This window comes from Elgaria multicarinata, chromosome 1 (genome assembly GCF_023053635.1).
Source record: "Elgaria multicarinata webbii isolate HBS135686 ecotype San Diego chromosome 1, rElgMul1.1.pri, whole genome shotgun sequence".
Classification (NCBI taxonomy): Eukaryota; Metazoa; Chordata; class Lepidosauria; order Squamata; family Anguidae; genus Elgaria; species Elgaria multicarinata.
Window position 1 is genome coordinate 18,642,683 of NC_086171.1, and position 26,504 is coordinate 18,669,186.

A 26,504-nucleotide genomic window follows, 5' to 3' on the forward strand; every position below is an offset into this window, starting at 1 on the left:
TGAGATGGGAGCATGGTACCGAATTTTAGCTTCTGCTAAAATGAGATTAATGATCGGGCGAATGGGTAAAATGATGAATAGGCACAGTGGTGCAATGCTTTGCGTCTGACATTTCTCTCTCTCTCTCTCTCTTCTAAAGGAAAGGCCTCAATGGGTCTACTCTAAGTAGGATTCGTCTTGGATTTTACCCAGTGATCTGACTCAATGCAAAGCAGCCTGATTCTCGTGTTCCACTGAACTAATTTCTTAGTAAACATGATGCATATACGCATGCAATGCTAAACATACTTACTTGGGGGCAAAGCTGTCTGCAAGCATCCTTCCTTCCAAGAAAGCCTTTGGAAGCGAGTTGGTTTCTACCGCCCGGCTGTTCAGCAGCAGCCGCACATCCGTGCCCCACGCGCCCACCTTCGCCCACCCCGCGCTTCTTTTCTTGTCTCAGGCAGGTCGTTGCGCTGTTACGTGACATCACCGCGCGCCGACTCGTTCTTTATTTACCTTCGCCGCCCGCGCCGCCGATCGCCCAGCATTGTTGCCGGCGGAAGGGGGTGGGAGGTGTTGTGTTGGCGGCCAACGACGATGTCGCGAGCTGCCTCCTGATTGGCCAGGGGCGCCAACGGGGGTGGAGTTGGCGGCGGCGGCGGCGGCCGGGGCTGCTCTCGCGACCACTCCGTAGCGGCGGCCGGGGTTCCTTTCAGCCGGAGCGCCTGAGGCGGTGGCTGCCGTGGCTCTCCCCGCCGTGGTAGCGCGTCGTGTATGACCCCGCGCTGGCTGGGGAAGCCGTCGTTTCTTGGCTGTGTGGCGAGAAGGCAGGAGGGAGCATGGCGGCCTCGGCGTCGGAGAAAAGCAACAAGAAGAAAACGGAGAAGAAACTCGCCGCTCGTGAAGAAGCCAAATTACTGGCCAGCTTCATGGGTGTCATGAACACCATGAGGAAGCAAGTAAGGCGGGGGAGATGGGGGAGAAGGCGCCGAAAGCGGGCGGGGAGCGGGCGGCCTCTGGGGCGAGAGGGAGGAAGCTCCGGCGAGGCCTTTTGACCTCTGGTGTCCGGTGGGAACACCCCAGCCACCCCACCCCACCCTCGGCTTTGGTCTTGAGGAGTGCTCACACCCGGAGCCTGAAGTGGAGGAGGAGTAAGTCTTAGCAGTTTCACCGCTAATTAGCCTCCTCGGAGTGCTTCACGTGCATTCTTTTGTTGTGGTGACACGTACGACACCCCTGTCATGCAGGTCAGTATTATTCTCCATATTGCCGATGGGGGGTGGGGTGCTCAGGGTGGCTTTCCTGAAGCTACCTGGTGAGTCCGTGACACTTGCACTGTGGCACTGGCAGCATCCTGATTTGTAGTTTGACCTCTTATGTTATATTTGGATATTTCTCAGATGTTGTGGCTACAGTTTCCTGACACACCAAAATATTTGGAAGTGCATGGCTGCCTACTGGAGACTGCCCCATTGTACCTGGTGTTTGTGTATCAGGAGTAGTTACTAACTCATCTCACTTACAAAGATGTATTTGAAAAAGTGAGAAAAACCCCTCATTTCTAAGGCCCTGGTGCTAAAGGAAAACGAATCTTTCAGTTATCTCTAGTATATATACCCTTCCAGTGGATAGTCAGTCCGAAGATATAGATAGCCATCTCAATGTCATAGGGATGTTTTGGGTTATCTGCTGCCACTGCCTAATGTGAGATTGGTGGCCACATGCAAGAGAACCTTTTCCTTTGCCCCCTCTTAGCTGTGGAATGACCTGCTGATGGAAATGTGCCTGCTGACCTCTTTGAATGTTTTAAAGTGGGAATTAAAGACTCTGTTATTCCAGCAGAACTTTCCTTTTTAGAATTATTTCTGTTTGCTGATTGTTATGTACTGCTTCTAGGATTTATATTTTTTACTGTAGGGATTGTTTGTTTTTTAAACTGTTTTTAACTCTGTCTGCCACCTAAAGTACTTTGTATATAGGTCAGGTTAGAAATTAAATAAATAATAGTGTAATTTGATTAATGGAAGACTATGTAAAGGGAATGAAAAGTGCTAATTGAACTGTACAGTGATCCTACTGTACAGTATCCCACCAATTGTCATTGTCTTCAAATTCTTATGTAGTAGTTACTTGTGTCATCATTACTTGATAGAGTAACTTCCTATTGAACTAACTTAAAATGTGAACAACTTCTAGCTCAATAATATTTTTTTTGATGTGATACAAGTATCTGAGATTTCTGACTATATTTTGAAATCAAAATACTACACACATTGGCAAACCTAATATCCTAGCAACTTTAAAATCTTAAAAGAGCAATCCTTTTCACAAATGCTTGTAGGAGGTCTAAATGAAGGCAAATTAAAAATGGTGTTGTTTCCTTTATTGTCATTTGCACAATATAGCAGAATAATACAGTGAATAATGTATTATTTTAATTACCTTTACAATTTAGTTCAGTAGTTTTTAAATGAAGCCAGGATCCTTGGAACAGGCATCAGTGTAGGAACACAAAGGATCATGATCTTGGACTCACTTAAAACTACAGAACAAACATATTGTTCACTGTATTATTTTGCTCTATTATGCTAAGAAAAACCACACAATCTTTCAGTTCTATCCATATAGACCTTCAAGAAGCATTTGAGATAATGGGCCAGTTTGCATATAACGACAGCCCAGGGAAAAAGCAGGCAGCGAAGTTATCATTGAGCTAAATATGTTGGTGTCTTTAGTTCATTAGGAACTCTAGCACTTAATGACACAAATCATTCATGAAATTCTTTTTTCCCATTTTGTGGTGTTGGAAGCCCACAAGTGGGGAGAAACGTTAAAATTGAAGCTACAATCCCAGACATTCTTTTTTGCATAAGCCCCATTAATGTGAATAGGGAATTTGGAAGTACATGAGATTTGGATTTTACTTTATGCATATTGCTGTCAAACACTAAAATGGTGGGTTAGACCCCGATTTTCTAATACTTGGAGTAAATTCATTGAAAACAATGGACTTAAGTTAGTCAGGACTAAAGTACCATTGATTTCAGTCAGTCTACTTTAAGTATGACTAAAGCTACAATCTTATACACACTTTCCTGTAAGTAAGTACCATTTATCTCAGTGGCCTTTACTTCTGAATAGATGTGCGTAGGGATGTACTGTAGGTTTGGATCCAATCCAATGTAAATAGATATCTCAGAACATTTCAGTAGTAATTTGATGTAGGGTTTTCATAGACAATATTCTGTCATGCTATCCGAAAAGATTGAATGGGAATCAGCCCATTTCTGTTCAGTATCAGGTGCTTCTTGAAATGTTTTAGTCTATGATATATCATTTTATAATATAATGCTCTCTTCATAGCTTGGATAGATTTTTGTCCAGAACAGCTTGTTTGTAGTGCTTACAACGCATTCCACTAATGTGATGCACATTATAAAGAAAATTTATCTGAGCATATGAAATGTTCTTATGTGTCTACCATAACTTTGCCTTTTTTATTTTAGAAAACGCTCTGTGATGTCATTCTCATGGTTCAAGAAAGGAAGATCCCAGCTCATCGTGTTGTACTTGCTTCAGCCAGTCACTTCTTTAACTTAATGTTTACCAGTAAGTCTTATCCTTTTATTAGGAAGAATTGATTGAATAAATGAAAACTGTTGAATGTTGTTCATCAGTCTACTTACTAATTTTTCTTCCTTGTTTCTCATCTGTGCTGTTGGCGTAAATGTAGTTCATTAGCACCTTGTCAGTGAAGGACTATGTTCACACATAACGCCCAGCCATATTTATGTTAACCATGGTTTGCTGCTTTAGCCATGAATTATCTTGCAAACGAACAAATGAACTGTGACTTGTTTTCCCTATTTCTGGTTTGTTTCTCTCCTGCACATTTGGTCAGACTTCAGAGCGGTATATTTCTAGGGTGCTCTTGCTGGGTGCCTCTGTTTCAGGGTGGAGAGCAGCACAAACAAGCCAGGGATAGCCATAGTTCTGGTTTCAGATATCTTTACAAGTCATGGTTTAAGCAAGCCAGGCTTCATAAGCCAATGATAAACAATGGCTTCTATTTCTGGTTTGTAGCTGGTTAAGAAACCATATTTGTTTGGATGGATGGGTTTGGACATGTTGGGCTTGTTCTCATGTCACGACAGACCATCGAAGGTTACCCACAGCAGCTGTCACATTGTGCCAGGCACCATTTTTGCATGGTCCCTATGGGAGCTTGTGGTATCATGCAAACCAAAGTGGCAGAGTTTGTTTGAGAGTTAGACAACCCTCAACCGTAAAACAAGCCATAGCTTATTTGATGGTTGCCTAACCCTTAAGCACACCATGATGCCTGGGTTTTCACAACATGACAAACTGGGCACCCACAGGCACCTTGAAGAAATGGGGCCCTCAGGCATTGTTTGACAGCCCCCATGGGTGAATTAAGCCACACTGGGCTGTCATGTTGTGCGAAACATGTCACTGACACCAAGAGCCCATGGCTTATTTGAGGGTTGTTTTTGTCAGTCAACATGATGAGCAGGACCACAGCTTAAATAAGCCACCACGACTTGTTTAAGTGACAGTGAGCATACAAATCAGCCAATGACAAGTCATATTTTAAACAAATAAACCATGACTGGGGCCGAATCTACACCAAGCAGGATATTGCACTATGAAAGCGGTATATAAAAGGCAGGAGCCACACCAAGCAGGATATAGTGTTATGAAAGCACTATGAAAGCAGTATATGGTATGTGTCAATAGGCCCAACAGTTGTCAGTGCACTTCAATACCACTATAAAGCAGTAGTGTGGCTCCTGCCTTCTATGTACCACTTTCAAAGTGCAATATCCTGCTTGGTGTAGATTGGGCCTTAGTGTTCTGTCAGAACCAGGCCAGTGCCTGAGAAGTAACCACTGAATTTCCATTTATATTGCTTCCTAAGAGCATTTCTCAGATGAAGTTAGTGCAGAACAAGCCTTGCTTGAAATTCACCTGCTTCAGAGAGTGACTTTTTACTACCTCCAATCTTTATCTTCAAATGTCATTAAAAATGGGCTCCATAGTAAGGGACTGTGCCCTCTTTTTTATCTCGCCTTTAGGTGCAAAGATGTTTAAGGTTAATATTCATACAACTCTGCACTGGGTTTATCTTTTGTAATGACATTTTTTGGGATTTTTTCCCCAGCAGAGAGAAGACCTTTGTCTTCTTTTGCGAGGCGGAGGATACCATGGTAGCTGATGATGTGCAGTCCACTAGATAACACATGGCTAGATAAGATCAGGCTGTAAGGAACTTTTATACGAGCATTTTTAAAATTTTGAGATATGTAAATAAGTAAAACCTATCTCTTGACATCATCTTCTGGATTCTGTTACAAATGACTTCTGGGATTGTCTTGGAAATTGCCTTGAACACTTTCCATTCCAACTGTTTTTTCTTCTTTTATGTTAAATTAGGACAATCATTCTTTTTGAGACTTAGCAAAGTATTTGTTGGTGTTAGATGACAATGCTACATATTTTATTGCAGCAAATATGATTGAATCAAAGTCATTTGAAGTGGAATTAAAAGATGCAGAGCCAGATATTATTGAGCAGCTAGTGGAGTTTGCTTATACTGCAAGGTAGGTTTTTTTATAACCCTTTATATCTGCCACTGCCAGTCAGATAGTTGCATGTGAAGCCCAGAAAAGTAGCAATCCAGAAAAGTTGATGTGAGTTGATGTTATTTTAGTTCACTGGTTTAAAACCTGGCATCCCACTACCAGATGTTATCTGCCTGAAACTCATTATGTTGGTCTGCTAGTGATGCAGGAAATCTTCAAATTGAGTGGGTGGACAATGGGAAATTGTAGTGTAAATAGTTGTGAAATATACCATATCCTAGTTTTGTACCTTTCTGAGCTGATGATGCGTTAACAAAATAGAGACTTGTTTGGAATGTGGTGTATAGAATGTAATATAAGTATGTGTATTTCTTTTATTCCAGTTCTTGTCAAAATGCTTCAGTTGTGGTAACTTTCTCTTATTTTTTTCTCCAGAATTTCTGTGAACAGCAACAATGTCCAGTCATTGCTAGATGCAGCAAATCAATATCAAATTGAACCTGTGAAAAAAATGTGTGTGGACTTTTTAAAGGAGCAAGTTGATGCTTCAAATTGTCTTGGTAAGATGTTTCATTCTTCTAATGTATTGTTTCAAGGAACTCTTGGCATTTTCCAAGAGCACACCACAGCTTATAATGAACGCGTTTGGCTGTTGGTTGTTACTTTTTAGGACAATCTTCTTAATGACATATTTCAGGACTAATTCTGTTAGGGGGGAAAGTTAAGATTTGGAAACATACATATTGCATATTTATACATATTTCAAAGCACTGATGCAGGGATATATCTGGCTTGTCTGTTTAATAAGCTGTAATTGGCTTTCAGATAGACAAAGTTGAACTATTTTCTGCAGCAGAACTTTGTATTTAATAATTTCTTCTAAGTCACTAGGAATAAATGGGTAGCAGATTTTGAATTTGATGGTATCTTTTCTCTAGTAGCTAGCTCGTTACAAAGATTCCACGTGTTATGGTACTTCACAAGGAAGCAGTATTTTGGTCCCAATTTTGCCACTATTTACATCCGCCTTCCCTACACTGGTGTTCTCCAGATGATTTGGACCAGAAGTGCCGCCATCCCTCACCATTGACTGTGCTGGCTGTGGCTACTGGGGTTTTCTAAAACATCTGAAAGACACCAGCTTGTGGGAGACTGATGTACATAATGAAGGGAGAAAAATAAAATATTTTATAACATGTTTCACAGATTTTAAGGATTCCTTGCATACATTTTCCCCATCTTGTCTTAGGTATAAGTGTGTTAGCAGAATGTCTTGATTGCCCAGAACTGAAGGCCACTGCAGATGACTTCATCCATCAGCACTTCACAGAGGTTTACAAAACAGATGAGTTTCTGCAGCTAGATGTTAAACGTGTGACACATCTCCTGAACCAAGATACATTGACTGTACGAGCAGAAGATCAGGTGAGGATCCTGTTACTTTACAGTTTTATTCTTACAGTTGAGGTAAGTTTTTTTTAAAAAGGTACATTGCTAGTGGGGTGCGCTGACCAGAAGATTTTGTTTGGATCCTGATTCTATGATTGGAAAACAGCCCAATTAGACTCAGACCAAAAATAAAACCTGTAAGGCCAAAATGTGGGAGTAGGGGATGGGGGAGAAGGAAAGTGACATTGGCTATATAATTATTTCTGACAGAGACTAAAAACAACAAAAATAAAGGAAACTTACCTTTAAGAGGAAGATCAGGTTAACTGAATGTAATGGAAAAGGAAAGCAAGGATTTAGGGGAAGATCTGGGAAGTTGTCATCAGGAAGGAGTTAGGAAAAAGACCAGGAAGCTAGCATCAGGAAGGAGTAAGTACAGAAGCTGGCCACAAACAATTCCTCTCACAAAAAACTTCAACACATTACTGCTCTCAGATGAGACATAAATAACAAAAGGAGTAGAGATCCAGTGCCCACCCCCTCATTCTACATGCACGCAGCGCACGATGTACCTGGAGGATGGAGCACGTCGCGGCCACCACTTTGAATGTATTTTTGGGACAGAACACAGCGCAGGAGCACTCCTCCGCAGAAGTGAGTATTTTTTTTAAAAAATAAACCCCTTGCCGTCCCCCCAGCCCAACCACCCTGATGGGCACGGAGCCCGAAGTATAGAGCAGCGACAGCAATTTCAGTCACTCTATACTTCGGGCTCTATTATTTCTGCCCGTTAACCACATACAAGTGTCAGATGACACTTTTAGCCATGGTTAGAAGCCACATTGCAGAACGTGGTTAGTGAGCCTAACCACAATGTGGTTAATGGACCAAAATCTTAGCCAAAACGTGTGTCAGACGACACGCTAAACCATGGCTAAGGATTCCTTTAACCACTTTGAGGTTAAGCAGCATGGTTTACCATGTCGTGTGAACCAGGCCATTGTTTCACAGCTTTAAAGGTTCATGAGTTGCTCTTAATATGGAAACATGCCAATTCAGATTCCCTGTTAGCCAAGTCCTAATGAAGGATTTGACCCTTCTGTCTAGATTAACAAGTAGTGGGAGAAGGAAGATCTCTCAAGTAATTCTAAATGCTGCTTTGAAGATTCTAAATTAGGCTTCTTTATTTTAACTGTAAAATAATTGCTTTCCTATTTCTAATAGTGACTGCTCCATGTGTGTACTCAGTTTTATTTTCCTTCTCTCCAGGTTTATGATGCTGCTGTCAGATGGCTAAAGTATGATGAACCAAACCGTCAACCATATATGGTTGACATTCTTGCTAAAGTCAGGTTTCCTTTAATTTCAAAGAATTTCCTCAGTAAAACAGTGCAGGCTGAGCCACTTATCCAGGACAACCCAGAGTGCCTCAAAATGGTTATCAGTAAGTTTACCTTTTAGATCCAGAGGGGCAGCCATGCTAGTCTGTTGCAGCACAAATGTTACGTAGCACCTTAAAGTCTTAACAAATTTATTCTGTAAAAAGGTTTTGTGAACACTGTCTGCTTCATCAGATGCTTCATCATGCAAAATAGATTTGCTTGTCTTTGAAGTGCCTTAAGATTTAGTTGTTTTATCTTCTAGATGTGTTTTCAACATTCTGTATCACTTTCCTGTTGGAACTACTTATTCCACTTCAAAGCATTTTATCATTGACACTGTTTTTTCTGTACTGGGAAACTGAACTGAACAGCAGCTGACTAGAAGCTCTTTTTGGAATATTGTTTCCTGCAGCCAAAAATTGCAATCATAACTGCTACTTCCTTGCTTCATCACAACCTTCTACAAAGAAAAGTATTGTTATCTTTTTTCTACTTCCTCACGCTCCCCATGGCATGCAGGGGAAGGGAAGGAAGCGATCCTGATCCTCTCACAAGAGGAGAGGAAACAGAATAGTGTCTTACCTTGGGTACTCTTATTCAAAGGAAAAGATTACACTTCCTTTACAGGGTACTTTCTTATCACTAGCCTGAGGAGGTGTTGGGTGCGGTGTTGGCTGGCCATGACTTCAAAGGTATTGCAGTATAAGATGGAGCTGTTGCAAAATGATTCCTCCAACTTGCTACTCTATTCGCAGCAGAAAAAATAGAAATGTGCATGTTTACCATGCTACATAACTAAAGATAAGTGCAATTCACAAGCCTTCCTTTCCCCACCCAAACAACCATGTCCTCCCGTATCTCTTTCTAGAGGGGCAGATTTGCCACCCCTTCCAATTTGCCAATTCATCAAACAGGATAATAGCCCTATTATGTAAGATATTAGGAATTCTTTACTTAGAGACTATCGTCTTTATGTAATCATTTTTAAAGGAATTAAGTACAATTGGGAGGATTAGGATACCTTTTAAAGTAGCTTTTATGTGTTAGGTTTAGAATACCTTGTTAATATCTATGCCAAAATATCCTCAGTAATGACATTTGTCTTAGCTGTTTAAAAACAGTAAACCTACGCACCACCATCTGTAACTTCAATGCAGATCTAGGCTACATTTTTTTTAAAAAAACTGGATAAAACTTTAGGCTTTCAGCCTGTTTAGTAAAGGGGGGAAATGCATGGAAGATGTTCTACATCAGTTTTTCCCAACCAGTTGTCCTTGAGATGTTTTGGCCTATAATACTCATCAGCTCCAGACAAAGTAGGCAATAGTCAAGGATTTTATTTATTTATTTATTTATTACATTTTTATACCGCCCAATAGCCGAAGCTCTCTGGGCGGTTCACAAAAATTAAAACCACAAAAAACATCCAACAGGTTAAAAACACAATTACGAAATACAGTATAAAAAGCGCAACCAGGATAAAATATCCAAAACTTCTTGAAGATGCCATGTTGGAAGGGGGTGGGCTGCTGCTATATATTTCCTCATCTCAACAGATAGTTACAAATTAAAGTGATGAAATACTAAGTACATTTCATGAATAATTTGGATTTGTTGAACAACACTTGGAAATACAAGGTTATGTTGTTATCCTACAAAGCCCTAAACAACTTGTGACCAGGATACCTAGCAGACCGCCTTCCCTTGTATACACCCAGGTGACAACTATAATCCTCAGAGGAGGCTCTACTGGCCATTCCGAGACAAACAGAATGCCACCAGGAAGAACCTCAGTGGCAGGCCTTCTCTGTGGTGGCACCCACCCTCTAGAGGACCTTCCCTTGTGCGGTTTGGGAGGCGGAAGACATATCTTTTAAACGTCTCCTGAAGACATACCTTTTACACAGGCTTTCCCTGGTCTTTAATGTAGTTGGTTTATATTGCCTTTTAAATTTTTAATGTTTTAAATTTATACTTGTATTTTGTGGTTTTTAATTGTGCACTGCCCAGAGAGCTTTGGCTGATGGGCAATATAAAAACGTAATAAATAAATAATAAAATTAAAGCTACTGGTATTGAAATCAACTCCTACTGAGAACTTAGGTTCCATCCTCTGCAGTACTCTGAAAGTATTGTTCTTTTAAAAACATGTTGGATGTTGACATCTTTTCCCAACATGCTTCATGACATGCATTTGGTATCATGATCATCTGAGAGGCTTACTCCATGACAACCAGTCTGTATTACTCTATGTGTAATTAATATATATGAATGACAAACAGAAACATAGGATTTATTTATTTTTAAAAATAGGTAAAAAGGCTTTATTTTTTTTCCTGCTTGAGTTATCATGTATCCTTACAATGCAAACAGATATTCCACTTTGAACTACATGGAATCAATGGGTGTTTTTTTTTGCTGTTGTTGTTTAGGTGGAATGAGGTACCATCTGCTTTCCCCAGAGGATAGAGAAGAATTAGTGGATGGCACTCGCCCACGAAGAAAAAAGCATGACTACCGCATTGCCTTATTTGGAGGATCACAGCCACAGTCATGTCGATATTTTAACCCAAAGGTAATTCTAGCCTTTCAAAACTTGAGTAGATGGTATATAGTCTACAAAAATCATCATCTTCTATTATTTAAATTCATTTACTTGTCCTGCTCTGGTCTGTGGCACCATTCATGATTATGGGTGTCATGATTATTTTACTCCTTGATCCTTTTTGTTTTACAGAAATTACTGTACTTACCTTCCACCCTTGGGACAATACAGGCTATAAATTTAAATAAGTAAAATAGTTGGAGCATGTATTTAAGAGGCAGGCTAGTTGTTATAAAACCTCTTTTGTACACATATTCATAGTTATTACTCTTGTGATCTTTCACAAAACAAATAAAGATTATTTGTTAAATGGGGGGCAAGTTGTAAGCATGTAAAGTGAGATATCAGGATTGTACAGGGAGCTTTCTGGAGTTCAGTGCTATTTTGAGGTTTCTATAGCAACTTTAACACTTCTTACATATGGGTTTTCATTATTGCTAAGAATAGATATCTATTCATTTACAAATTAAAATCCAAAGTAGGTGATCAGTGTTAAAAGAACAAATTGGTGAACTGGGGAAAAGGGGTGGAAAGGCTGCTGATAGTTCCACTATCAATGGTCATATACAGGTAATTGCTTAAGGTGTCTTTAATATATTATGTACCAAAGTTGTCCAGTATACTTCAAGAACATCTGAACTATATAGTATTACATAAAACCATCAATTAAAAACAAACAATAAAACCAAAGCAAACGCGTTTCGACCCAATATGGTCTTCCTCAGTGTATACTAAAATTAACATGCATATGAAGTACAGAAAATTGTTTTTGGATCGTTTTGGCCACTATTCTGTTGCTTTTTTAAAAAGGCTATAAAAAGCCTACTGGATTCAGGTTGTTTCTCAAGCTAGTGGCTTTTATGTATGCCCTCCTGTCCCACCTGATAAGGTGCTTTAGGACTGACAAAGAGCTATTTTATGCAACAGGTCTAGCACTACTTGTGATACTTCAGTATGTTACTATTCAGGCAGATGTTCTTGAAGTATACTGGACAGCTTTGGTACATTATATATTAAAGACACCTTAAGCAATTACCTGTAAAAGAACAAATTGGGACATGAGGAAAAAGGAAGGGGAAATTAGGCTAAGGGAGCATGTCCTCCAACCTCAATTGATTCCTTTCCAATAATTCCTTTCCTTTCCAATAATCATTTCAGCAACAAGGATGCAGTTGATTGAAAAGATCCAAGCCCAAACCCCATCCTCCTTCCAAATGGCAAAGAGATAGGATTTGATCCAGACTTAGTTACAACTGAAATCTCATTTATTTCAATGTATCTGCTCCATATAACTAACTCAAATTCCAGTGTGTCTACTCTAAGTCTGGATCCAATACAGAGTCTTCACTGACAAAGAATTTAGAGGAGGAAGTGATTGGACTTGCAGGATGTGTATGTTGTCTTAGTCCTTTTTTCAAAATTAGGGCTCTACAATTGGTTGAGTTGTTGTCTTCCCTCCTTCCCACCCACCTCCCACCCACATTTAGGCCCATGGGATCTCAAAAAGTGGACATAATGTTATATTTGTGTTGTTAAAATTTGAAAGGTCATATAGGAGGAAAATCCAGCAACTTATGGGGCAGCTTTAACATATGATACATTTCATGTTCATTCTTCTGCATATTTGGTCTAAAGTTGATACGACGCTTAATATTTTTGTGCTATACAGAGATGTGTTTACGTTCATGAAAATCTTCTGCACCTCTGTTTTTGCTTCCTAATCTCCCTGCTTTTAATAAACTTTCTATAATTTGTTAAATAGGAAGATCTATACCCTGCCTTTTGGCATCTTTAAAAGGCCCTCAAGAAGGCATAAAATGAAATATATTTTAAATAATAAAAACATCAGGAACAATTGTAAAATTAAATGAAATACTGGGCAAAAGTATAATAAAAGTAGCATAATACTAAAACAGCAAAGACCAGATCAAAGAATTAAAATAAAAGGATCCTAAATACTGTTAATAGCCCAGTTGAACAGGATAGACAATGGCTCAGTTCAGACAACATGTTTCTCTACGCAGTGGGAAATCTCCACTCAACGGTTGAGTTTGTAGGGGGTATTCTCCACACAACATGTTCTAACTCCAGTGTGAGGGTGGGCTCCCGTGGAGTTGAGTAAAAGTCAACACGAGGATTGACAGTTCCTCTGCCCTCTCTCCTCCCCAAGTCGTCCTGATGGTATCCCATCAGCCATTGCTGCAAAAAACCCAGTCCCAGCGGCTCTCCTAGAGCAGCACTCCCTCCTTTCACTGCTCTTGCCAGGGAACTCCGTAGCCAGTGGGAAAAGTCAACTCAACGGGAAACTCCACAGAACCCAACACACAGCACACTGGTTGTGCAGGAACTCTCCCCTGCACAGTGTGGACATTCAGCATGGAGTGTTGTCTTAAAAACAAAAACAAAAAACCCTCCACTGTAGGGTGGAGTTTCCCTCCAGACAACACATTTCTTAACGGTAGTGTAAAAACTCCACCGTGGAGTTCTAAAACCACCATTGAGAAATGTGTTATCTGAACTGAGCCAATGAACTAGTTCACATGTTGTGCACATTTTTGCAGGGCACCCAGCTTGCCATGGCTTGTCCTGTTGTACGAACCCAGGCCGCAGGGGTTGTTTGAGGGTTAGACACCCCCCAAATAACCCATGGCTTGTTTTAGGGCTATTTGAGGGTTGAATGAAAGATGGCAAACAGGAGATGTGGGAAGGGAAAGAAGCAAATGGACAGATCAGAGAGAGGGAAAGAACAGGAGTAGAGAGCTAGGTGGAGGAAGCAGGGGAGACAACAGAAACAGTTGTTATATATGTGTAATGCTTATGGATGTTGTTTTTTTAAATTATCTCCTATTCACTGCAATTCAAGATCTTGACAGTAATAATTTATTATGTACAGAGACATGGCCAATTCTGTGTTGTTGTTGTCATTAAAATATACCTGCTGATCTCCCTAGGCGGTTCAGGACATTTAGTGTGGTTTGGATAGTTTGCTATTACTTTTGGTTGCTTTTTTTCAATTACCTGGTTCTAGAATGTGATGCTCTTTTGCTTGGTGGATTGTACTCAGTTTTCATTAATTTCATGTGGACTTTGCTCGGGCAGTTCTTTTGACTGCTGGAGTTCAGAGATGTATGTGTATGTGTTTTAAAGTGTCTGCTAATATGGCTACAGGTATTTTTGGCAGCACTATTTGTAATTTATTAGAGGTAACTATCAAAGGTACATTATAATTTATAGCATAGGAAAAGAATTCTTGGTTGGTTGTCATGACAACAAGTTTTTGCAAGTTCTATTTTACCTAATTATAATTCTTAAGGTCTGTAGCTTTCCTTCTTTATTCCCTCCCCCTCCCCACCCACCCCACTTTTCTGTTCTATGATGCATTCTTTCTTGACTATTTTTATCTATTCCATTTTAAAATCAATCCAACTTCTGGAAGAAGGCATCATGACTAGTGCATATAATAAGGGCCAGGAGGCTTTCAAACAGACTCTCAGTACATTCGTTTTGTCCTCATTCTCCCTACTAAATTGATGTTTATGCCGTGAATTGAAGGACTTAAAACTCATTAATAAAATTAATCACTGCTAACAGCATAACAAAGGAATTTTTTCAAGACTTTTTTGTTCTCTATGTAAACTGTATCAATTCCTTATTTTTTTCACATACAGGATTACAGCTGGACAGACATCCGATGTCCTTTTGAAAAGCGGAGGGATGCAGCTTGTGTCTTCTGGGACAATGTAGTTTATATTTTGGGTGGTTCCCAGCTTTTCCCTATAAAGCGAATGGATTGCTACAATGTTGTGAAAGATAGCTGGTATTCCAAATTGGGGCCCCCAACACCTCGTGATAGCCTTGCTGCCTGTGCAGCAGAGGGTAAAATTTATACATCTGGTGGTTCAGAAGTAGGTAAGACACTTTTATGATAGAAATTGCATTTGGCATCCTAATATTGTCATTGAATGTTCCTTTAAAAAAATGGCACGTATTGAATAAAAATGCTTCTAACTTTTATCGGTATGAATATTCAAAACTCATGGTTAAAACTGATATCAATATAATTTCAGAAAGGGTACTTATCATGTCCATTTCATATGGCCTATGAATTCTATCTGGCAATGAATATACATATCTCACTGACATATATCTAACTCCTGAGTAGCTAACTTGTGGCGCAAGTACCACATTTGCACAGAAATCAGGAGTCTAATTCACACATTCAAGAGCAGTAGGTCTCACAGGCCTAACTACATTGGAGGATTGGACCCATATTCTGGCATGCCTCTCTAGTGCTACACTGCTGTCTGTTCCTGAGACAAATCCACCTTGGGGTATAGAAGACTGCATATGTACTGTAGCACATACTAGAGTAGCACTGTCTTCAACTCTGGAGTTGACATGTGGCATACTTGCAAGAAACACCGACCACTACTGATTTAACTGTCCTTCTCAGTAGAATTGCTGTTAAAGCCAATTTCCAAGGTAGGTCTGGATTCTAATAAAAATGCGTGGGTTTTTGAAGTCTATGCACTCAGAATATGATAATTGAACCATGATAATGGTTATCATGATAATGACAACGGTTATCATGATAACCATGATAACGTTAGAGCACCTAAGTTTCACTATGCACAAAGTGTCATGCCAAACTTGTGGAAGCAGTTATCCTGTTAAATAGATGCATGGTAATCCTGAGGCCATAGTCCTAAGCCAGCTATTAAGAACAAAGCTGAATGACCTTGGCACTTGTTTTTCCAGCTCAGTCATGGAATGGATCAGCACAGCGGCCATTATGTAAGCATAACCCCAGTCTAGCTCAGATACTTTTTTTAAAAAAGGCTTTCAGCATCAAGGCCACAATCCTATACACACTTGGAAGTTAACCCCACTGTAGTCTGTGAGATTTTTTCTTAGTAAAGTAGTTTTGGCATTCATGCACAACAGAAATTTTGGGTAGTGTCAGTGCCCACAAATTTTAGATATAAAAGTCTAATGAAAGGTTCAAGATATGGTTTGATCCAACTAAGTTGTACTTACATCCCTTTGATTTCAGTGTGAAATAACTGACATTTACCTACCTAATCTCTGATGGTAGTCGCAATTGGAGCAGAACCACTATGGATGATCTTAGCAAATGAGCAGTGCTATATGGAGTAAGCTGATACTTCAGTAGCTATATATTGTGATATCTTTGTTCTCTGAACAGTTGGATTAAAAAACACCTACAGATGGCACAGAAAGGACTGGTTTGTGTTTTTTAAAAAAACCCACAACATTTTCAATGTGGTGGAAAGGTCACTCAGTTATTCCTTCATCATGCATGATGAAGGAATAACTCTGAAACTATACAGCTTCAGAGTATTCAACTGGTGCACTGGAAGTCCACATTGCATCAGGGACCTTATTGCATGGTTGCAAGTAAAGCATCTGATTTTAAAATGTTATTGAAATCAATTTGCTTGTCTCTTTATTTAAAGGAAACTCTGCTTTATATTTGTTTGAATGTTATGATACAAGAACGGAAAGTTGGCACACAAAGCCCAGCATGCTGACTCAGCGGTGCAGTCATGGGATGGTAGAGGCAAATGGTCTGATTTATGTATGTGGTGGAAGTTTAGGAAACAATGTTTCTGGAAGAGTCTTGAACTCCTGTGAAGTTTATGATCCAGCAACAGAAACGTATGTACTAACTTTAATATTTCCTGTCAGTAGCTTTTATCGGAGTTCTTTGTTTTATTTCGATTCTTTTCTTTCTGCAGTTTAATTACGAGAAGTTTGATTTCTAAACCGTGCAGAAAGGAAGTCGTTGAAACTTGAAACTGTTTCGTCCTTGCTCAGCACTAGAAAAAATTATAGTGACTATCTAGGGCCCACCATTTCTTGTGCTTAGAAGCATTTGTTTCTTATAAAAGCCACAATTAGCTTAGAATTGTGCTCCATTTTAAGTGAAGTAGCAGCTCATCTGACATGCTTTTGTGATAGTTGGAACTAAACCATAACTGATGCTAACTATCATTTTCCTTCTCTGTGACTTTAGTATCTGTTATGAAACTGAGAATTACATTTTTTTTAATATTTTCAGGTGGACAGAGTTGTGTCCAATGCTTGAAGCCCGAAAGAATCATGGGCTTGTGTTTGTGAAAGACAAAATATTTGCTGTGGGGGGACAAAATGGCTTAGGTATGTATTAATAATTTCTATTGCCTGATCCTAAGAACTGCTATACCAAATATAAGACACAGTGAATGCCAAGTGCAGCATCTCAAAATGTGCAAGCTTTGTAAGAATTTGGTAATATTTCAAGCAGACTGGTTAGTGCAAATGGTTGTACTACTAGCTTAGTGACAAAATGAACTGTGGATGGAGAGATAAGTAGATATGGGGAGGGATCCTTGCAGGTTTAAGAGTTCTGTGGCAATGGAAGAGGGAAGAAATATTGTGTGTTGCTTGACTAAATTTATAGCAAACACAACTGATAGAACAAATATGAAGAAACATTTTACTTTTAATTTTGTATTTAACCAATTATGGTTCATGTGGAATTCCTTAAAATCTTAACTTAAACCTATTAACACATTAGGAAGATAGGAAGATGCCTTATACTGAGTCAGAGCATTGGTCCATCTAACCCAGTATCATCAACACTGACTGGGCCAGGGGCTTTCCAGGGTTTCAGGCAAGAATTTTTCCACTCTACATGGAGATACTTGGGATTAAATTTGGGACCTTCTGCATGCAAAATATGTGCTCTACCACTGAGTCATGGCTCTTCCCCTTTCTAAATGTGTGACTAGAAGCACTGGAGTGAAATATAATTGGATTTAACATCATTTCATAATCTCAGAACATGAGCCTTATTTATTTTATTAATTTATTTATGCCACCTTTCAGGAGAAAGTTCTCTCACAGAGGCTTACACAGCAAAAAAGCACCATAAAATAACAATTCCAATTATAACACACTATCATATTTTCTTCTAATATCAGTTCAAGTCTTCCTGTGCTTGTGGAACTGGACCTGGGCCTAAAACTACGTCACCCATGCACAAGAGAGGCATTTGCAGACTCATGGTAGCCCTAATGTTTGCAGATAACCCCAGAAAAATGTAGGGGAAAAGAAACTCAGATGGTAAAAAAGACAATCAGGTGGAAGAGGGAATAGAATGGAGTGTCTAGAAAGGGAGGAAGAGACACAAATATACAAGAAAATAGAAAGAACCAGCTCATTTTCTTGATAGATCTGTTGCTGTTTAACACCGAGAAGCTATTTTAAAATGCACCAGAGATAGAACAGTGATCTGCCCATAGCAATCAGTGGAGAAATCCAAACTTGTTATGTAGCTGGGATTGGGCATAAGCCCCCACTAAAAACCCAGTGCAGAGGAAAAAACCCAAAATGGATACCGTTTTTATACTGTCTATGTTTTTGATGGTTTTAAATTTTGTATACTTTTTAATGTTTACTGTTTTTAACTTTTGTAAACCACCCAGAGAGCTTTGGCTATGGGGCGGTATATAAATTTAATCAATCAATCAAATGTGATAAATCAATCAACACTAGGGAGGGGGAGGAAATTGAGTAGCTGGGACCCTGAACTGACACACTCCAGACTACAACATTTTGTTGCAGGACTCCACTTCCAAAAAAGATGACCAATACTAAATTTCAAAGCATATCGCAAATTAGAACAAGGTGAGCTCCTTCTTCAGTGTAGCTCCTTCTACTGAAGGGTTCTGAGCCCCAAGGAAGCATTTCCAGGTCCACCACAGAAACCCTGCGAGTCTCAGAGGATCCTAGGGTATGTTCTGGGATGCACAGAAAGTGCCATTTGCCTCCGTGTTGACCTATGTCAACCAAATATCACACACTCTTGCAGATGTGGATTAGAAGGAAAGAACAGTAGTGGTGGTTGTCTTTTAGGAAAGCTTAGCTGATATTACTGATTTGTTCACAATGGAGCCTCTAATTCATTTCGAAGGAACACCAGGCACCCCCAGAACAAAGGTTTAAAACTACTACCTTGTACAATAGCAGCATTGGGCAGGGGGGAGGTGTTTTGGGCATGAGAAGGTTAAGGTGTTCCAAAAGCAGGTCCTGACAATAAGCCATTTTTAGTGACCTTGAACTAAACATTGGCTACAGAAATCTTTTGAAATCTAGTACTAACTTTTAGAGTCTGTACAAAATGTACATTGGAATGCAATATCTTCCAAAATGTTAGCTTTTGAAATGGGCCTAATAAGAACTATTTCACTATTGCAACAGTTATAGATTTCCTGGACCCCTCCCTGCAAAGACGAGATATTTAAATAATAAATTAATCAGAATAAATGCTAGCCAACTTTGTTTTGGTTAACATTCCATCTGGCATTATTATTATTATTATTATTACTACTACTACTACTACTACTACTACAGAAAGATATGCCATAGATCTCAGAGGATTAGTATAGATGTAACAAGTAGATAATAGCTAGAATTAAGAGATTGGGAGTATACTGCAGAGTCACTTGCTTTCTCCCATTCCTGGGCAATATCTCTCTTTCCTTAATCATGGTTAGATGTTAAATCTGACAAGCATTAACCATGGTTAACACAAATCTATGGCAAACTGAGAAAACAGCCTGTAGGACCAAAAGCTGCATTACTTGAATCAATTTAAGAGGGTTTGAAGAAATGTAAAGGAATATCCACCACCACCCAGAAAAGAAACGCCACAGTGGGGAGCCTTTTCAAGTTTTCCTTAGATTTCTAGATCAGCTGTGCACTAAAGTCCCTTTGAGACTTGTCAAAAAGGACACAAATTACATTGCACACTAGATTTCATCTTTTGTTTAAAATGAAAATCTGTTCTCCAGCTTTTTGTTTTGTTTTGTTTTGTTTCTTATAGTAATATTTATTATTTAAAATATTTCTCAGCAACTTTTCAGTGCAGGACCCCTCCCAAGACAGCACACAGCAGTAAAAAGCATAACGAGAACTGATGAGGTATTTAAAATGATTCAGTGATATAAACAGCAATAAGAACAACAGAAAATATATCCGGGGAAGGCCAAAGTAATATAGTATGTTTTCAGGACCTTCTTAAAGGCATACAATGATGGGTCCTGGCAGACCCCCATTGGCCTTTTATTCCATAAATGTGGGGCTGCTGCAGAAAAGGGCCTCATATATTCACTCACCTAACTGCTCCCACAGGTGGGCAGCTGAGAAGGGCCTCTTTTGCTAGTCTTAAAGTCCAGGCAGGCTAATACAGGTAATTTGGTCCCAAACCATTTAAGGACTCGGAATCACACCAGTAAGCACTGCAGCTGCCACAGTATAAGCATTATAAGTATCCACAGCTGTATTATGTTGAACACATTCACTACAAAAATTAACTGACAAATTCAAGTTTAATGTATATCTTATTATACTAGTAATTCCTTCCATGCCTCTTCTAAACCAGTGCATACTCTTTGCCATATAGTGTGTTCTATTCTCTGTTCCAACATTCATTTATCTGAAGACCTTGTGCATTTTTCAACTTCTTTGCCCCTCAATTCGAGCTGTAATACTTATTATCCACTAGTTCTTATTTTTCAGATGCCATTACATCCTCAATATATCCTAATAGAGGTTATTCAGGCTGCAGTCCTGTGCACACTTGCCTGAGAATAAGGCCCTTTAAATACAGTGGGATTTACTTATGAGTAAATAGGCATAGCATTGTGGTATTAATGGTAAGATGTAGGTAGTAATATTTCTAATAATCTTAACATTTCCTTACAAGAAGGATTGCTGCCACATATGAAAGTAATTGCTCTGGATAAAGGATATCTCCAACATAGAACTGCCATTTACCTTAATTTTAAGGGGATTAAATACCAGATGTATAAAAATTTGGCATGATATCTCCTTAAACTGATAGGAATTGAGAATTTAACTGCACAATCCGATACATAACCACTCAAAGGTAAGTTCCAGTGAGTTCAATGGACTTTACTCCCAGGTAAGTGAGTAAAGAATTGCAGACTTCCTATACTCCACTTGTATAGGAGTAAACCCCATTGAACTCATTGGAGGTAACTACTGAATATATAACTTATTGTGCAATCGTATACATAATTTAGAAAAATCCCTAGCCCGTCATCATTTTTGCATCTAGCTTTTAAACCTTGGAGTTTGCTTTTCCCTTCCCCCCCTCAATCATTAATTCCCAGTATATTTTTAGCTAGTGTTCCTTTAGTATTCTATCATTGCTAATTTTTTTTCAAATCACCCTTGCAGCTTTTAATTTTCATTTATCTCAGTAGAGAATGTTTTATCACTTAGTTTCACTTAGAAAGGCTTGAATGGTCTTTTTAACCTAGGGTGAATTATTATGTTAAAGTTGGAGAATCTGTGCTTGTTGCTTATTTCTGTGTTTTCCTCTTTTTAAAGGTGGCTTAGACAATGTGGAATATTATGACATCAAAGTGAATGAGTGGAAGATGGTCTCTCCTATGCCATGGAAAGGTGTAACAGTAAAATGTGCTGCGGTGGGTTCCACAGTTTATGTGTTAGCAGGTTTTCAGGGTGTTGGTCGCTTGGGACACATCCTTGAATATAATACTGAAACAGATAAGTGGATAGCCAACTCCAAAGTACGTGCTTTCCCAGTAACCAGCTGTTTAATATGTGTGGTTGATACTTGTGGAGCAAATGAGGAGACCCTAGAAACATGAAGACCTCAGAAAAATCCTATGGTGCTCTTGAAAAAATATGTTGCCGATGCTTCTACTTTTGCGTTTTAGTTTCATCTTGTCAGACTCAATACTATGAAAAAATTGGAATGCAATCCTGCATTTTAATTTCCATTATGTATATTACATGGATTAGGTTGTTCAGATTTTATTTTTCAATGTTCTTCCTAAGAATTGGACGTATTTTCAAGAATCGGTGAACCTAAATTGAAGAGACATGAAAATAGACTCCTTAAGATGCATTTGTGCATTTTGCAAACAAAAACAAAACTGCTTAAAGTATAATATGAAATAATTCATGAAGAGGTTTTTTTTTTAGTAGTCTGCACTTTTCAGTTAACATACTGAAATACTTCAGGTAGCAAAGGTGAGTGGAAAAAAACTAACTACTTATGCACCTTCTGCTTGAACTGAGCTGGCTCAGATTACTGAAGGTATATCTGTACATGAGCACCCTTCTCACTTGGTTTAGTGCTTTATTATACCACTAGAATGATGCCTAGCAGTAGGCAGATACTCTTCTTTCCTGACATTCTTAATTCCATCTGTGCAAAACCATATATCTTGTGGTATGTTCTCACAGTGTCCTTTCAACTACGTGCATCAGATCTGATGCTTTTTCATGATTGCATCTACTTCCTAAAACATTCACTGTACAAATGAGAGCACCCATTACACCTGGAGTTTAAGAATAAAATGGTCTCTCACCTCTAGATGCACACTAAAAGACACCTGTTCATTTTTGTGAGAAAGTAACTGTGTAGTCAGGGATACTGTTGGGGTGGAAGCGAAACTTGCCCATTCTTTGGGAAAGTTTTGTCCCATTTGCAGCCCATTTTATTTCGTCTTATAAATGAATGGGAATCTAGCCCACCTTTATCTGCATAGCCTTGCTCTGGTGTCATTTCTTTGATAAGCTCTAGTGTGGCCAAGTTGAAACCCAGAAAATGATGTCTAGAATATTCCTTCCTTCTAATTCCTTGTTTGTCCTGGGAGTGGATTAAAATTCATACCCATTTTTACAGTGCCTGTTGTAATACTGCATCTGAAGTTGCAAAACCTATAATGTGTGTACTGTAAAGGACTGACTCATAAGCTTGCATGTAAGAAAGTGAATGATTTACAATTTGTGCATAAAAGATATTCTGGTTGCTTGACCCAATGTTTCTTTCCAGATTCCCCATCTGTTTGACAACCTGCTGAGGCTCATCTCTTAGGTTGAAACATCCTATGTTTGCTTTAAGGTACACTTTTGTGTACTTGCCTTTTTGCCATGAAATCATTGGATTAAGTGTTTTTAAAGCTATATTAAACATTGGTGTGTATGCTTGCATTTTAAGAACTTTTTTTGGTTTTTAAAGGAATTCTGAAGCACTTTTTTATAACTCTGTTTAGGAAGGGTTTTTTTTTATTATTAAGCTAACAGATTTGCCAAGAATAGAATAGCTTCAACATCAACAAGAAGAAACTTAAATCTCACTTATGTATAAAAATGCAGATACTATAAGGAGTTTGAAAAGTAAACTTCCTTTTAAGAAAAATTAAAATTAAGCTCCATTAGCAAATGGGGTTTCCCTGTATTGCTTACTAATCTTCAAGTAATCCAAATATGGACAATCCTCTATGAAAGTAGTCTGACATTTTCTATAGTTCTAGACTTCTCCATGTTATGTATTTAGGCAGTGTGTGACAAGTCTGTTTCACTGTCAGTTCTTAATATATGGACAGTAGGTGCAACAAGTTTTCTTGGACTATTTTGTGTATTGAGAGATATGTATTGATAAACTTCATCTTCTGAATACTTTTGTTAAGTATCAGCAGAATTTTTGGAAGTGAAACAAACACCTCAGTGAGGCTTGTGGATCAGTAAACTTTGTTAATTAAATATTTGTTTTTCTAGATGTGGTTGTGAAGTGTGAATTAATACTCCCTAATACTACTTGATATTCAAGGATGTTCACATATATTATCTCTGACTATAATCCAAACCATCTTTTAAGCAAGACCAGTAGCATTATCCCCGCTAGCTAAAGGTCTGTCACATTTGATTGGGCTGTGGAGTGGTACAAAATTCCAGTCTTTTTCCCATCTGCATTCCCTACAAGAAAGGTTACTTCTAGTCCATGTTAAGTAGTGCCAAAGGGAGCAAAGCAGAGCTTCATGAATACACAATTAGTTGTTGTGTAGGAAGTTGCTGCAATATTTGTAGGGGTGGCAACAAAGCAATGTGTATGAAAATCATATCTCAGCACCTCTCCTTTATGACTCTTGCAGGATGTAGCTCTGCTGCAGGTAGCAAAATGTGGACTGGCTGGCCCTGGTTCCAGTAATTGCATTTTTCCTATAGTAAAACTTACATACTCTTATGCCGTTAGTCTTCCAATAATGAGGACAGTGGGCCTTAGGTGAAAGCACATAAGGGACAAATGCATTATCACTATGTTAGTATTCACATACATACCCTCCACCTGCCCAAAGATTCCTGTTTTAGCTATGCTTCCAACACAGTTGCAATAAGAAATTCTAGTCCAGGATAGGGATGGGTCACTTGAAGTGTATGTTAACAAATAATAACCCGCTCACTAACACATTTGCCCCCTACAACTTAGGGTGGCCAGAGATAAAAGAGAACAGGTTAGGTGCATCTTTAATAGGTGTGTAGAAGAGGAAATTTCAGCAGCTGCACCTGGTGAAATTTCCTTTTCTTTACAACTATTAAAGAGCCAGAAGCCCTCCCTCCTACAACTGAATAAATTTGTTTTCAATGTACATTGCATAAATAGTCCAGGACTTGCCTTAGGCCCACCCACCCCCACCCAAATATAAATGTGCAGAGAATCTTGGAGGTTTGTATGTGTTTCAGACCCATGTAAGAACACAGTTAACATGAGTAGACATTCTCATTCTGATGGGTGAATTCTATAGCTGCCATTTTCCAAGATGGATGACACACAAATGGGAATATGCAATAGCCCATGAAAGAATGGATGTAGAATGTTCATTTTGGTAGCAAAATTTAGGTTGGTTTTTTTAGTCAAGATGGGTAGAAGAACTATTACTAGTCATATTTACCACCCATATGGCCTAGTAGATAGAATAGCAGACTAAGAGCAGGAAGGTGTGGTTTCATATTCCTACTCTCCTTTGAAGCTTGCCAAGGGGCACTTCAGCCAGTCACTTAGACTAACTCACCTCAACAGGATTATTGTGAGGATAAGTGGAGGGGGCCCCATGTACATCACCCTGAGTTCCTTGGGAAAAGGATGGAATAACGTGAAGTAAATAAATGCTTAATAACATTGATGATGGTTGTGCTATCAGCTTTTCACACTTGAATTTGCAAATTCTTGTTTGAGATGTTTTACACCTGGACATGGTGATACATTTTTCTGGTAAAGGTATAAGGCACTTTGGTGGTTGCAAAGTATATGCATTTCTTCCCAGTTGTAATCCAGTGGACTCAGTATTGTTTAATCAGGATCTCAGAGGGAGTGACTCTTCGATACAGGGGTAGGCAGCGTAACACCCAGGGGAACCAAGTATGCCCTCTGACACCTTTCTTGGTGCCTATTAAGGTGACCTATACCTCCCCCATACACACACAATACCTTTTATTTATATTGTTTTTAAATAACCAAACTTCTTTCTAGCAGCTGGAATTGCTTCAAAGGAAAGTGAGGAACCCTAGCTGTACCCATCTTCATTACCTATAAATGTATCTGGGACACATGTGGGGCTCAGACATTCTTAGGAAATTAAGATGGCAGGTCAATGCTTTCATCTGCAGTGCACCCATTTTGTGGTGCTGCCCAGGAAAATGTTTCAAATTGCCAAATGTACCCACAGCGTACCCATGTTTTGATAGCAATGAATGTTGTTTGGAAATGTGCTGTGATGAAGGTTGGTGGCAGTTCAGCAAAATGTGTTCAATTTTCTGTATGCATCAGCCATCCTATCTTGTCACCAAAATGAGCCTTCTACATGCATTAATTCATGTTAATGGATATCTTAGAAAATGGCAGCTATAGAATTCAATTCATGCACCAGAATGGGCATGCCTACCCAAGTTAAACACATTCAAACTTCAAGATATTGTTTATGAGGCTCTATGGCAGGTTCAGGACTATAAAGCCTCTTCCATGAATGCTGATCCATGCTATTTCATACCTTTATCGATGTCTGAAAGCATGGTTTGAGAAACAGCCATCTAAATTAATCTGGTGAGTTCAGAATTAGGAGCAGAGGTGCAGACAGGTAAATGAAGGCTCCAATTACAGGTGTGTTGTTTACACATTTATTGAGCTATCCTATGCATATTTGGGCAGGGAAAAGTCTTACAATAGGGACTTATTTCTGTCTAAATATGTATAGGATTCCACCCTAAGACACCAAAATATCGTTTGGACCCTCTGAGCGAGGAAAACTCGGTGGATACAAGCTGTGTCTTAACCAAAGAGTGCTGGACTACTGTGGCGAATTAAATGCTCCTGGGAAGCCCACAAGTATAAAGTGTGGCAATATCCCTATCCCGTTATGTTTTCCCAACAACTTGTGGTCAAGAGACCTGCTGTTTCCCGTAGCTGGAAGTAGCATATAGGTTCCGGAGGAGATTGGGCCTTTTTACTTTCCTGCCCACAAAGGCCAGCTCTACACCAAGCAGGATATAGCAGTATGAAAGCGGTAGATGGTCTGTGTCAATGGGCCCCAACAGTTGTCAGTGCACTTCAATACTGCTATCAAGCAGTTGTGTGGCTCCGTCATCTATCTACTGCTTTCATAGTGCAATATCCTCCTTGGTATAGATCTGGCCTTAGTCGCC

The 26,504-nt window shown here is 39.2% G+C and overlaps 1 protein-coding gene across 1 annotated transcript; it reads left to right on the forward strand.

Annotated features, from left to right (window-relative positions):
* Window positions 1-662: 662 nt before the first annotated feature.
* KLHL7 (kelch like family member 7) lies at window positions 663-23,586 on the forward strand. The gene is made up of 11 exons (XM_063123724.1): window positions 663-941; window positions 3,489-3,591; window positions 5,510-5,603; window positions 6,021-6,145; window positions 6,835-7,010; window positions 8,244-8,418; window positions 10,789-10,931; window positions 14,630-14,870; window positions 16,439-16,640; window positions 17,044-17,141; window positions 21,384-23,586. The coding sequence occupies exons 1-11, from the start codon at window positions 822-824 to the stop codon at window positions 21,665-21,667; spliced, it is 1,761 nt and encodes a 586-aa protein (XP_062979794.1). The 5' UTR covers window positions 663-821; the 3' UTR covers window positions 21,668-23,586.
* Window positions 23,587-26,504: the final 2,918 nt, after the last annotated feature.